The sequence below is a fragment of the Anabrus simplex genome, chromosome 4 (assembly GCF_040414725.1).
Source record: "Anabrus simplex isolate iqAnaSimp1 chromosome 4, ASM4041472v1, whole genome shotgun sequence".
Lineage (NCBI taxonomy): Eukaryota > Metazoa > Arthropoda > Insecta > Orthoptera > Tettigoniidae > Anabrus > Anabrus simplex.
This window is the reverse complement of record NC_090268.1, coordinates 436,598,112-436,613,737: the sequence shown is the minus strand read 5'-3', so window position 1 is coordinate 436,613,737 and position 15,626 is coordinate 436,598,112. Positions and strand designations below refer to the sequence as shown.

General features: G+C 37.7%; 1 protein-coding gene across 1 annotated transcript in view; it reads left to right on the top strand.

The window, feature by feature from the left end:
* LOC136872322 (integrin alpha-PS3) overlaps positions 1-15,626 on the top strand; it is a 238,851-nt gene that overhangs the window by 118,047 nt on the left and 105,178 nt on the right. Inside the window, exon 10 of the mRNA XM_067146136.2 lies at positions 6,141-6,304. Within this exon, the coding sequence (XP_067002237.2) occupies positions 6,141-6,304 (164 nt within the window). The remainder of the gene's footprint in view (positions 1-6,140; positions 6,305-15,626) is intronic.

Genomic DNA, 15,626 nt, shown 5'->3' with positions numbered 1-15,626 from the left:
TAGAATAAAAATTCATTGATATAGTTCATTCAATACTGAACCTTACATGACAGAACCTTTCTGGCCAGAATGCAAAGCTGAAACATCTACAACATAGCATTTTTTCTAGACGGAATAATGGTATATTGTATTTCAGCCTGGAATACTGTAGTATATTTTCCCAAGGAGAAACTGATACTTCCTCTTGGCCTAACTCCATATACTCACAAGCCTGTTCCCAAACTTGCTTTTGATCTGTCCGTAAACCAGATTAAGGAGCTCTTGGGAAACAGGCTCTTTCATTCAGCACTTTGGGTTAATCATGACCTTAAATTTCTTATTAAGATGCTATTTTATGGTTGTATGATCTGAATGCCTATGTGATTGCCTACAACTCCCCTTATATCACATATTCCTGTCACTGAATTGAGAATGTTTACTCCTAAGCCCTTTTATATTCTATGGAGTGCTACACTGGTCACACTTTTGATTAAAATATCTGGTCGTATTAGGTTCAACAGCACCTTCATCACTGCTATTGGGGTTATTTTGAAAGTTCCAGTAATAGCCAGGCAAGCCACTCATTGAATTTTGCCCAGCTGTGTTTTAGTCCACAGACTAAAGCACCATATAGAATGGATGGTCTTATTACCCTAGTATTATGAACAGTGGATCTCACTGCATCTTACTTACCATCTATACCAGGGCCTCTCAAACGCCCAAAATCTCACGCATGCAAACTGAGGCACAGAGGTCCTGTGCATAGTGCATTGGTCCCATTCGGCTCGGCTCGGACCAGCACGTCGTCTCGGGATGACTTGACTAAGCTCGGCTCAACTCGGATGGGATTTGGAGCGCTACAGAGCAAATGAGGAAGAGGGAGACAGGCGGAGCGAGCGAGACAGGCGTGGGGAAAGAGAGAGACAGTGCTATTGCTCCAAATCAAGGAGTGGGGGTCTGCACTCTGGTCAACCAAGCGAAGTCCTCTTTTGCACCGTGCACCGTGCAATGCACTGGGGCATGCACCATGAGAGGCCCTGATCTATACCATGTGTTTGTCTGATTACCACAAAAGTGGTTGTTAATTTTCTGTGGATTTTCTTAAAATGTTGGTTTCAGGTTAGCTTGGAATCAAGAATTACTCCCAATTCTTATCTCACCCAATATTTTAATTTTTCACCATTCAGAAATAAATAATATTAATAAATAAATAAATAAATATATATATATATATATATATATACCGGGTGAGTTGGCCGTGCGCGGCTGTGAGCTTGCATCCGGGAGATAGTAGGTTCGAACCCCACTATCGGCAGCCCTGAAAATGGTTTTCCGTGGTTTCCCATTTTCACACCAGGCAAATGCTGGGGCTGTACCTTAATTAAGGCCACGGCCACTTCCTTCCAACTCCTAAGCCTTTCCTATCCCATCGTCGCCATAAGACCTATCTGTGTCGGTGCGACGTAAAGCCCCTAGCAAAAAAAAAAAATAAATAAATAAATAAATAAATAAATTATTATTATTATTATTATTATTATTATTATTATTATTATTATTATTATTATTATTATTATTATTATTATTATTTTGCACACTTTTGTGGTAATGATATTCAAACAATTGTACAGATTTTAGGAAATCAAAGCACAATAAACCTTAATTTACACTGCACTTTTGCACAGAATTTGAACCCATAAATTTCTGAACAATTCCAGTCGTGGCAATGACCACCGTCTTCTGCGTGGTCTTGTAGATGTTGGTGTTGACATGTAACTTCTTCAGTCCTTCCACCAGAGTTTTAGGTATAGCAGCTGTACTCGAACGGGTGATTGGTACAATTATCACCTCTTTACAGTGCCATAATCTTTGAATATGTTCTGCCAGTGGTGTATACTTCTGATTTTCTTGGTATACTTTTCATGGAGGTTCCTGGTGTTTGGGACAGCTATGTCAATCAGAACGGCGCATTTTATTCCCTTCTCTAACACCACTATATTCAGTCTGTTGTGGATAGTATTATCTGTGATAAATGTTCAGAGTACAGTTGAGGGCTGTACTTCAAATAGAGAAGTCTTTCATCAACCAGCCTGTATTTAATACCAAGTTCTTGGTGCAAAACCTTGGCAACCAAGTTGTGGCATTTCTTATACCCCTTTCCTGAGAAGTGTGAGCATCCAGAAGTAAACTGATAGATGGTTTCTTACGTTTGGCAGCCATATCGGCATGAGTCCCTCATGATTGTTGGGTCTCTCACGTTTATCAGATAGCCTCTGGTTGGATTGACTTGGTCTTGTACAGCCAACATAAAACCTTCTGTTTCAAGAAATATTTGCCCTGCAGTCAGCCAAAAGTTTGATGCTTCTAAATCAACACTTTCTTGTCTAAGTAGGGATGCTTTCCAAGTAGTGGTTTTGCTAGCCATGCGTCCAACATTTGCAACTCAGTTCTTACTTCTCGCTCTAGGTCTTGATGGTTAACAAGTGATGGAGCTATGTCATCCACTTCATATATCATTTGGTGCAGGTCTGAGTTTTCAGCTGATGTATGAAAATACTCCCTCAGTGATACAATTTTTTATTATTATTATTATTATTATTATTATTATTATTATTATTATTATTATTATTATTGTGGTTGGTGGATCAGCAGAGGTGAAAGAAGGTGCCGGGGTGAATGGGTCTAACTACCAAATCAAAGTTAATTTTAAACTTTAAGAAGGTTATATTTTCTGAGTTTTAACAATCAATAACAACAAAATTTAAAAACTTTTCACTAGTTGAGATAACAATAACATACCAGGTACTAGGACAAAATTTATACAAGGCAATTACATCCAAATTTAGTGACAGTTTAGTAATCCGGGCTTCCAGCCCCTCGCATTACATTTCCTGAGCTCTCAGCTCGACCTGACAACAGACTACTATTTTACACAAGGGCAGAAAACCCCTAGTCCCTGGAGCACTAGCTCCCGACTCCAAATATCAAGCCTCCCAGAGGCACAGTTACCACACTTGAAAAGAGCTGACACGCTCTCAGTTTTTCAAGCCTATTCAAGGCAATATCAGAAACTTACAATTACTTGCCATCAAGGCACAACTTACCAAAATAAACAGGGGTATCTCATACCCAACCTACAGGGCCTTCGTGTAAAAGAAATAGTGGTTAAATAAATGGCCCGAACACAAAATAAAAGGAGGCGAATACTTGCACTCCTCGATTTGACTGCTTAAAACCTAACGGACACTAGGCCAATGAAACAGGGGCTATTCCCAAACTAGGGAGGTGACTCGTATAATGAGAAAATTTAAACATTACGGAAGGAGGAAAATCAGTTACAAAACATAGTCGCCTCAAACCAAAATGAAGGGGAGCTCGAGAGGGTGCATCACTCTCTATCCCCAAATTACAGTTACAGATTTTATGAGATTTTCACATTAGCCGGCAGAACTTACATTTTAGAGAAGCTGGTTACATATTAAAGTTTTGGACCCTTCCCTCAGGTTAAACTGCGGAGCTATCAAGAAATAAAGATGTTAAACGGCCGTTGCCTTGCTGAAGAACTGCTGCCTGATGACAGAGGCACCTCCCGCCTCCTGCTTCGCATACACACACTTAGTTAGATGTTGATCAAGTGGCCAAGAGACGTGAAAATCCGCAGTTTATAAACCCTCGGGGGAAATTCGAGACTTTTCATGAATAATTAAGCCATACCCTCTCAATTTTATTGGACCATACAAAATTTATACTCAAAGTCGAAGAAGAAATCCCGAATTGGTTGGAAATTAATTACAAAAATTAGCGATTGGCTAAATTCAAAACAGGCGGAAAGAAAGGATAAGTATTGCCAACCCAAAAATGAATGAACGAAATTTAGTAAAGGAAAAACGTATGAATACAAAATTTCTTCTGAAGGGTTCTTTCACTCAGCATAGTTTTTTAACCGTGACATCAATGAGAGAATGTCCACACTTCTTGATCAATGGAGAACAAAACAAATAGAAATTCACACAGTACTGGCAACTTCATAATCACAAAATTATGGCAGTGACCTCTTCTGAGGAAAAGTTTAAGTAGGTCAAGGTCCAAGTTCAGTGTTTTTCCTGTAGAGGAGTTCTAATTGGCACAAGATTTAAATGTGCGGCGCAGAGGTGTACCTCCCGGTACAATTATTATTATTGTTATGGGGATACCCGTGGAATGCAGAGGTGAAAGAAGGTGCCGGGGTGAATGGATCTAACTACAAGACCAAGATATGAATTAAAATTGCATTAAAGGTTATATTTTCGAAAATAAAAAAACTTAACAATTTTCACATAGAATTTCAAAATTTAACAAATAACAACAAGTCAACAAAAACCGACAATCAGGTACAAGACCAGGAAAGCCAAGATTTAGAGACAAATTAACAATCTGGGCTTCAAGCCCAATTTTTTTTTTTTTTACAACTTCTGAGCTCTCAGCTCACAAACACATATTTACCAAAGGGCAGAAAACCCCTAATAACATGGAGCACTCGCTCCCACCTAGCAATTGCAGGCCTTCTAGAGGCACATTTCCAATACTTAAAAGAGCAGACCTGCTCTCAGTTTTTCACACCTATTACCAGGCCATACCAGATATAACACTTAATTGCCCTCAAGGCACACTTACATCAAATGAAGCGGGGGTATCTTTTACCCAACCTACTGAGCCTTAGCAGAAAAGAACAGGTTAAGTAGGTAAGGGTTATTCTGCCCGAAGGCAGGTCCGAACCTCCGCAGAGGTGTTCCTGAACCGGAGTTTACGTGCGGTAGGGTGGCCAGTTCCTTTCCGCTCCTCCATTCCCTTACCCCCAACAACAGCGCGTGGCAACCCATCCAACTCCTGACCATGCCCAATGTTGCTTAACTTCGGAGATCTCACAGGATCCGGTGTTTCAACACGGCTACGGCCGTTGGCCAGGTTAAGTAAATGGCCCAAAATACCAAGATGAATGGAGGCGTGTACTTGCACTCCTGCATGAAACTTCTTAAAAGCTAAGAGGCACTAGGCCGATGAAAGAGGGGCTATTCCCAAACTATGGAGGTGACTCGTATACAGAATAAATTTAACACATTAAGAAAGAGTAGAAAATTGGTTACGAAAACGTAGTCACCTTAAATCAAAATGAAGGGGAGCTCGAGGGGGTAAAGCACTCTCTATCCCCGATTTACAGTTAAAGATAAATGTTTGTACATAAACAGATAGGTTACACGGAAAAGGTTTTGGACCTTCCCCGCGGGTTAAACTGCTGAGCTAACAAGAAATAAAGATGTTAAGCAGCCATTACCTTACTGAAGAACAGTTGCCTGAAGAAATAGGCGCTTCCCGCCTCCTGCTACATGTCCATACACTAAGTTAAATGTTGATGATGTGGCCAAGAGACAGGAAAATCAGCAGTTTTTATACCCTTGGGGAAGATTCGAGACCTTTCATGAATAATTAAGACACACCCACAGGTGTTTATTGGGTAGCTTACAGTTACACATCAAAATCGAAGAAGAAAGATACGACTGGTCAAAAATTAATTACAGAAATACTGGATTGGCTGAATTCAAAACTGGCGGAAAGAAAAGATTAATATTGGTAACCCACAAATGAATGAACGAAATTTAGTAAAGAGAAAATTTATGAATCCAAAATTTCTTCAAAAAAGTTCCTCCACTTTGCACCAGGGTGCATGATCATAGTTTTTTTTGCACAGACATCTATAAGATAATGTCCACACTTCTTGATCAGTGGAAAAGAAAACAAGTTGAAATCCGCACAGTATTGACAATTTCATAATCACAAAATTTACAGTAGGGACATCTTCTGAGAAACCTATGAGTTGATCCAGTTTTTAAAGTTCAGAGTTTCTCCTGTAGAGGAGGAATTATTGGCGGAAAATTCAAATGTGCGGCGTAGAGGTGTACCAGCTGGTACAATTATTATTATTATTATTATTATTATTATTATTATTATTATTATTATTATTATTATTATTATTATTATTATTATTATTATTGTTATTATTATTATTATTCTATATTTTGAAATATAAATCTATATACTCAATCCTTTTCATAAAAATATTTTCTTTTACACTTTTGGAAACTACTTAATTTAATTCTTGACTGTTATTTTGTTCTTTTGTCCCACAGTTTTTTCGCGACTTGGAACTGGACGTTTCAAACTTGCCGACAAATTTTTCGCTGCTGCAAGTTAACATTACAGCTGAAAGCCTTGGCTCTGAGCAGAACGCTGAGGATAACTATGTGCGACTCAGTCTTCCAGTGAAACATGACGTGGATATTCTAATGAGAGGGTGAGTAACAATGAAACCCAGTCTGCCATATTTTACTTGACATTTTCAGTTCAACGTTATGGTCATCAAACATGAAACCATGCCCAGTGAACAATGATGAATCAGTTGAGACCCTAGTCTGTGTTCTAATTCTACAAATTGCGATAATTTTATTATTATTATTATTATTATTATTATTATTATTATTATTATTATTATTATTATTATTATTATTATTATTATTATTATTATTATTATTACTGTACCGGGCAGTACACCTCCATGCCGCTAATTCAAGAAGTGTGGACGTTCTCTACCAGATGTCTCTACTGAAAACTATGATTATGCACTCTGGTGCGAAGGAATGAACTTTCTTGAAGAAATTTCGAATTCATAAGTTTTGTTTTTACTATATTTTGTTCTGTGGTTTGTGGGTTGGCAATATAAATCCTTTCTTTCCGCCTCTTTTGAATTTAGCCAATCCCAAATTTCTTTAATTTATTTCCAACCAATCATGTATATCTTCTCTGACATAGATATGTTGCTCTAAGCTATCCAATAAAGGTGAGGGGGTGTGTCTACTCATTCTTGAAAGGTCTCGAATGTTCCACGAGGGTATATAAACTGCTGATTTTCTTGTCTCGGTGCCACTTCAGTAACATCTCTCTTAGCATGTGAATATGTAGCAGGGGGCGGGAAGCACCTCTTTCTTCAAGCAGCAGTTCATCTACAAGGTAATGGCCTGTTAACATCTTCAGTTCTTGCTAGCTCAGCAGTTTAACTCTCGGGGAAGGTTCAAAACCTTTAGTATGTAACCTACCTTTTAAAATGTAAATTCTCTTCTGTCTATGTAAAACATATAAATTTCTTTTGCTGTAAAGCGGGGATAGAGAGTGCTTTACCCTCTCGAACTCCCCTTCATTTGGAAATTGAGGTGACTACGTTCTCATAACCGTTTCTTTTTTTCTCTTCCTTAAAATATTAAAGTTTTCTCATACGTGTCACCTCCCTAGCTTGGGATTAACCCCTGTATGATCGGCCTAGTGCCTCTTAGGTTTTAATAACTTTGTGTAGGAGTGCATGTTTTCGCCTCCTTTCAATTTGGTATTTTGGGCCATTTAATTAACCCAGTGTTTTGTTTTCTTCATGTGAAGGCCCTGTAGGTTGGGTACAAGATACCCCTGTTTCACTGTATGTGTGCCTTGAGGGCAGTTAGGAGTGAAGTTCGTTGTGGCCTTTGATAGGCTTGTAAAATTAAGAGCGGGACTGCTCTTTCCTAATTTGATCTCTCCATGCCTCTAGGAGGCTTAACATTGTAAGTAGGGGCAAGCGCTCCTTAGTATGAAGGGGTTTTCTGCCCTTTGGTAATTTCTGGTTGTGAGCTGAGGGCTCAAGGAATGTAAAACGGGGCTCAAAGCCCAAGACTTGTAACGACTGTAATCTATAATTTCTTAATTTGTTGATTTGCTACTTGGTACCTGTTACACTTTTGTTATTTGTTGTCATTTGTTGATTTTGAAAAGAAAATATAACTTTTGTTAAAGTTTTAAATTAACTTTAATTTGATAGTTGAGACCTATTCCAGCCCGCACCTTCTTTCACCTCTGCTGTTCCACAGATACCTCGGAACAATTATTATTATTATTATTATTATTATTATTATTATTATTATTATTATTATTATTATTATTATTATTATTATTATTATTATTATTATTGTACCAGGAGGTACATCTCAACACCATGCATTCAAAACTAGCGCCTAAATGAACTCCTCCTTTTGTAAAACAGTGAAACTGAAACTACACCAACTTGGAACTTTAATCAGAAGATGTCACCACAGAAATATAATGTAATTTTGTTATTGAACAGTTTCCTAACCTGAGTGAATTTCTATTTGTTTTGTTTGACATTCATCAAGAAGTTTGGACCTTTCTCCACAGATGACACTACCCAGAAACAATGATAATGCACCCTGGTGCAAAGTGCAAGAACTTATAATTTAAAGAAGTTTTGTATTTCTAGGTTTTTGTAACTGATTGATACTCATTTATTTTTAGGTTGGCAATATTTCCTTTTTATTTCCGCCAGTTTTGAATCTAGCCAATCAATAATTTCAGTAATTAATTTTCAACCTATCCCAGGCTTCTTCTTCGATTCTGAGTGTAACTTTGAAATTGACCAATAAAATTGGGAGGGTGTGGCTGGTTTATTCGTGAAAGATCTTAAACCTTCCCTGAGGGTTTATAAACTGCGGCTTTTCATATCTCTTGGCCAATTGATCGTCGTCTTACTGAGTCTGTGTGTCAAAGCAGGAGGCAGCCGGCCTCTTTCATCGGTCAGCAGAACATCTACTAGGTAATAGCCACATAACTTCTTTCTTTCTTTCTTTCTTGCTACCTCCGCAGTTTAACCCGAGGGAAAGGTCCGAATCTTTAACTATGTAACCTAACTTTCTAAAATGTAACTTTTCTTTTTGCTAATGTGAAATCTTTGAAAATCTTTAACTGTAAATCGGGGATAGGGAGTGAATTACCCTCTCGAGCTCCCCTACATCTTGGTTTGAGGTGACTATGTTTTTCACCAACTGTTTTTCCTACTTTAATGTGTTAAAGTTATTTCTATACGAGTCACCTCTGTAGCTTGGGATTAGCCCCTGTTTTCATTGGCCGAGAGCCTTGCAGGTTTTAATTTTCATTATCTTGGAGCGCAGTGTACACCTCCATTCCTTTTGTGTTTGGGCCAGTTATTTAACCTGTTCGTTTCCACGAAGGCCCAGTAGGTTGGGTATTTAAAACCCCCTGTAAAAGTAAGTTCAATTTGTAAATGGTGGTTTGAGAGACCAGAGATTGATGTAATGTTGCAATGAATAGGCTAGAAGATACTGAGAGCATGTTTGCTCTTTTTCAAAGTTTTTGTAAGATTAAAGAGTGCCTTGGAAGGCTAGATATTGTAATTTTGGGAGCAAGTGCTCTTGATTTGGGGAATTTCTACCCTTGACTTAATGGTTCCCAAATTTTAACTTAAATTGTGTAAACTGGATCCGCTATCTCTGGAATTGTAAACTGGTGGCTTAAGGTCCAAAGTGTTAAGGTTCTGAATCTTGGATTTTTCCCAATCTTGTTTAATGATTGCTACCTGTACCTGCAATATTGTCATGAAAAAATTGTTCAGACTGAAGTTCTGAAAATATAACCTTCAGTTTAAGTTCTAAATTCAATTCTTGACATTGAAGTTAGACCCATTCACCCCGGCACCTTCTTTTACCTCTGCATTCCACAGATACCCCGGAGCAATTATTATTATTATTATTATTATTATTATTATTATTGTTGTTGTTGTTGTTGTACCGGGAGGTACACCTCTATGCCACACGTTTAAATCTTGCGCCAATTGGAACTCCTCTACTGGAGAAACACTGAACTTAAAACTGGATCTACTTAAATCTTTCCTCTGAAGATGTCACTGTGAATTTCGACTTGTTTTTGTTTACTATTTATCAAGAAGTTTGGACATTCTCTCATAGATGTCACTGCCTAAAAACTATGATCATGCACCCTGGTGCGAAGTGAAGGAACTTTATTTGAAGAAATTTTGTATTCATAAGTTTGTTCTTTGCTAAATTTCATTCATTCATTTGTGGGTTGGCAATATTCTTTCTTTCTTTCTTTCTTTCTTTCCACCAGTTTCAAATTTAGCCAATCCAGAATTTCTGTAATTAATTTCCTACCAATCACAGGTTTTTTCTTCGATTTGGTGTGTAACTTTAAGCGACCTAATAAAATTAAGTGGGTGTGGCTATTTTATTCATGAAAGGTCTCAAACTTCCCCGAGGGTGTAAAAACTGCTGATTTCCACGTCTCCTGGCCACTTAATCAATGTCTAACTAAGTGTGTGGAAGTAAAGCAGGAGGCGGGAAGCACCTCTTTCATCAGGCAGCAGGTCTTCAGCAAGGTAATGGCCATTTAAACATTTTTATTTCTTGCTAGCTCAGCAGTTTAACCTGCAAGAAAGATCCGAAACTTTTACCATATAACCTATCTTTCTGTAATGTAATTTTCTGCTGGCTTATGTAAATACCTTTAACTGGAAATTGGGGATAGAGAGTGCTTTACCCTCTCGAGCTGCCCTTCATTTTGGTTTGAGGTGACTACGTTTTGATAACTGATTTTCGTCTCTTCCTTAATGTTTTAACATTTATTCATTATACGAGTCACCTCCATAGTTTGGGAATAGCCCCTGTTTCATCGGCCTAGTGCCCGTTAGGTTTTAAGAAGTTACATGAAGGAGTGCAAGTATTCGCCTCCTTTCACCTTGTCTTCGGGCCATTTATTTACTGTCATTTCTTTTACATGAAGGCCCTGTAGGTTGGGTACGAGACACCCCTACTTTATTTTGGTAAATAGTGCCTGGTAAGGCCAGTAATTATTAAATGTTCACTTGGTGTTGCCTTGAGTAGGCTTGAAAAACTGAGTGTGTGTCAGCTCTTTCCTTGTATTGTAATTGTGCCTCTGGGAGGCGTGACATTGCTAAGTGGGAGCAAGTGCTCCATGTATTAGGGGATTTCTGCCCTTGAAACAAATTTGGGTTTGGAGCTAGGAACTCAAAAATTGTAAAACTAAGGGCTTGTAGCCGAAGTGTGTTATAGATTTAAAAACTTGAATTGTTTTCTAAATCTTGTTTTTAAATTGCTATGTAATTGTTATCTCACTAAATGAGAATTTGTTCATTTGTGGCTTTTCGAAAATATAACCTTCCATTTCAGTTTAAATTCTTTCTTGACAAAGTAGTTAGACCCATTCACTCCGGCACCTTCTTTCACCTCTGCTAATCCACCAACCACGGTATCAATTATTATTATTATTATTATTATTATTATTATTATTATTATTATTATTATTATTATTATTATTATTATTATTATTATTATTATTATTATTATTATTATTATTATTATTAAATACACCCACCTGGTGGCCATGATCATTAAGGGATCAAGTGTACATGGTCTGACACTGTATGAAAAGGCACATTCACAGTATCCCCTGCCTGTCATAAGAGGTGACTAAAATGTGAATCCCAGGGGCTTTCAGCTTGGAAGCATAATTTCTCAACCACAGGATCCTTAGCTGAGATTTTCATTGCTTCCACTTACTTGTGCCAGTCTCTTCAATTTTACTTTTCCCATGCAACCTTCCTTTGCCAATTCTTGTTATCTTCTGACTCTGACAATATTAGGCTTGCGAGGTCAAGGTAGTCTTCCATTCTCAAGACTTTCATGGCCCTTCCCTTTCTTTTGATAGTACCTTAAACCAAATACTGTATTTTAACACACCAATACCGGACAGCTTTCCGTTTTCAGTGAGAAAATCGATAATGCTGCTACCTGCATGGCTTGGTGTGAAGAACAATTCAATAGCACATTGCCACTTGGCTGGTGTGTTTATTAGCGTGTAACTGAAATGCAGTATGCTGATGATACCGCATCACCAGCTCTTACACCTGAGGAACTGCAACAGTCTGTCAACAGTTTCAAGGATGCATATGATCTTTGTGGCCTCACCATCAATGCCAAAAAACCAAGGTACTTGCTCAGCCTGCACCAGGGATTAATATTCCAGAATTTTACATTACCTTCTCAAACACCAAACTAAAACAAGTAGACCACTTCACTCACCTTGAGAGTATCTTGTCAAAGAGCTGTACTTCAGAACAGGATGTGGAAAACAGGCTTTGTGCTGCCCATGTGGCCTTTGGCTGACTATCACACAGAGTCTTCAGGAATAAAAACCTTACAATTCGCACAAAACTAATGGTGTACCAGGCTGTAGTCATCTCTACACTTCTCTATGGCTGTGAAACGTGGACCTTATACCACCGTGACATCAAACAGCTGGAGCGCTTTCACCAGCAAAAACTATGCTCCATCATGAATATCAAGTGAGAAAACTACATCTGTAATGTTGAAGTTCTCAAAAAAGGACGTGCTAAGTGTGTAGAAGCGTTGATCGTTGGCTATCGCCTCAGATGGGCAGGACGTGTGCACCGTATGTATGCCACTAGACTACCGTGCCAGATCCTCTATGGTGAACTCAGCTCTGGTTCAAGATCATGGGGTGCACCCCTGAGACGTTTCAGAGAAAACTGAAACAAACATTAAAGATGGCAGAAATAAACCCACAAACCCGGGAAACACTTGCCAAGGTCCGTTTACTTTGGCGGCAAAGTTTGTGTGCCTCAGTTCAACGCTTCGAACAAGAACGCCGCAGACATGAAGTTCTTAAGCGACAGGAACGCAAACTTCGTGAAACCCTGCCAAGATCTCCCCCATCCCTCAGCTGCGCGATGTGTGGAGTATGATCTGTGCAAAAATTGGCCTGTACGGTCACCGGAAGTTTAAACACAAACTGTTGTGAATTGAAGTGAGCTATCAGCCAGGAAATCTGGAACTCAGAAATGAGTTAGCGTGTTTCACTAAATAGTTTTAAATTGCAGTTTACTAGACTAATACAAGTATTGTGCAGCAATTACATTCAAAGTCATATGGTTGATAAGCCAAATGAGCTTTACATATGTAAGGATTATTTTAATGCCTACATTAATAAGTTTTGCAATGTAATGATTAATTGTTTTTTAAATAAACGAATGCTGTAGGTGGAAGACAGCTTGGGGAAAAAAATAGGAGTAGTAAAGGCAAAGAAAGTAATGCAATTGTAATTTGCACAAAGTGACTTTGTTTGTACAAATTACATGGTGATTGTATTGTTAGAAGAAGTACAACTGGACAACCATCCTCTACAGTATGAACCACGAAGGGTGTGAAAATGAAAGAATCCCTAGGCGTCGCAAAGCTAATACACTTCGGGTAGGAAGATAACAAAAATTGACCAAGGAAGGTCATAAGAAAGATGAAAGTGAAGAGCCTGACACTATTAACACATTCACGCCTGTATCCGAGTTATTGCCTATAGCACGTGTCCACGCTCTGGACCATATCCGAGTTAACCCGGATATGCGCAACCTTGAATTGTAGCCATTCCTACGCAGCTGTGGTTTCTTTTTGTCACAAATAAGTGTGAGAAAGATGAGGATAAAACCATTATGAATGCATCTACTCACCAGAAACCACATGGCCTTGGATATTTTCCCTTGTAATGCATTTATTTATTCTGTTTCTGAACGAAGGCTAGTGCTGGCCAAGCTAGCTGTGTAGTTGCTTTGTGATTGCACAAGCATGTGTATAGTCATGTTCTGAAGTGTAACCATGGTGCTTAGGGACAATATAAGTGTTGACAAAATTACCAACATCCTATTCAATGAAGACTCAGGTGATGAACTAATTCCTGAACTAAATGAAAGTGACAGTGATGACAATGAAGAAGACTCTCCTGGACGTGTGACAGAAAGCACAGTACCTGAAGGTTTGACGTTAGCTACCACTCCTTTCAGAATTTCTTTAACTTGGATATATTTCTTTCGACAAATAATATACAACTATATTGAGCAATTCACTCACATACGCATTTAAAGGCTTGATACTTGAACTTTTTAAATTTTTTCATCGGAGATCAAGAAACTTTTAGAAACACAGTGCCGATAGGAACATATGTCTTGCTACTCTTCAAGAACTTGCTCCGTACTACATTTACATATTATACATATTATATTACAAATAATATACAACTATATTGAACAATTTCACTCACATACGCATTTAAAGGCTTGATACTTGAACTTTTTAAATTTTTTCATCGGAGATCAAGAAACGTTTAGAAACACAGTGCTGATAGGAACATATGTCTTGCTACTCTTCAAGAACTTGCTCCGTACTACATTTACATATTTGATCTACAACTTCTTCATGTTTTTTGGAACTATCGACACACAGTGCTGATCCCTAAAATTATACAGTGCCTCATGAACTGCAACTGAAAATTATGTAATTGATTCTAGACTTCTTCATAACATTGAAATTTCAACACACAGTGCTCCTTAAATTGTTATAGTGCTTCATAAACAACATCTGACAGAATTACTTAAACTTCACATTTTACCTGTGCAATATCTTATTTGTGATTGGCTGAATTTTCAACACACAGTGCTCCCTACAGTATTTTAGTGCTTCACAAACAGCAACTGATGGAGTTATTTAAACTTCCCCTTTTTATTTACCTATGCATTGTCTTTTATACTTATACTTATTTGTGATATTTATATCTTATTTGTGATCAGCTGATGATGATGACCAAGAACACTGGTCAAAACCGGTACCAATTATAATTAAGTAGGAATGTAAAACTTACATTTCTTATTTTAAGGGGAGACCCTACTGAGTTTTAATTTTTCTTCAATTCTTATCCGATTTTCACCTAATTTTGATAGTACATTGATATAAGTAAATTGAAGCAAATTATAAAATTTGAATGAATTTGAATGTATATTTTTCAATTTATAACAATTTTTTGAAAAAAGTACATCATTTTCAAAATGTACCATGCACAATATTTTTTAAAATATTTTCTTGAAACTTTCTTACAATAGTCACAACACATATTTTAATAATAATTGGTATTCATTTCAAAAACAATCCATTGGTTATCCAATTATTTCCATTTTTCTCGCTACACCTCATAACCATGTTAAAACTTATGAAATTTTGGATTTCACACCCACTATCTCTGAAAATTATAATTACATTTTAAAACGGATACCATGTTTCATGAACCTTATAATGTAGAGTGTGTGGACAAAGTTTGAAGGTAATCATACAAAAACTGTTGAACAAGGAACGTTTTAAATATCTGAAATTGTTAGTTTTGAGAAAAAGCTAGTTTTATAAATAAACAACTGTCAGGTAATATTACCATCATCAGAACTTCCCAGCACCATATGTTTCTCCTTCCTTAACCCTTTTTATCCCTTCAGCAACTGCTTTTGCCAGCTGCTTCTTCCTAATAGTTTTTTTGTCTTCTTTACTATTCATGGCACCTTTCCGCTAACTGTCTCTGTCACGTTCATTGACCCACTTTGTAAGTGGTTTCACTCAATTGTCTGTCATCAACTGCCATTTTAACCTTTTGACAGGCTAGGGAACCCATATTGAAATCCCCCACAGCATTTACACCATATCCTTCATTCCAACAGCAGAACAAAATTTATTCATAGCTGCATGACCAAACCCAATACTGATGAAAGCATCAACCATCCTCTTGTTGATTTCAAACGAAGGACTCTGAGATTTCTCATAAGCACGTGGACTACTGTACCCCACTGAATTGACAAAACCTTCTAAAACCAAATATATATCTCTCTCTCTCTCTCTCTCTCTCTCTCTCTCTCTCTC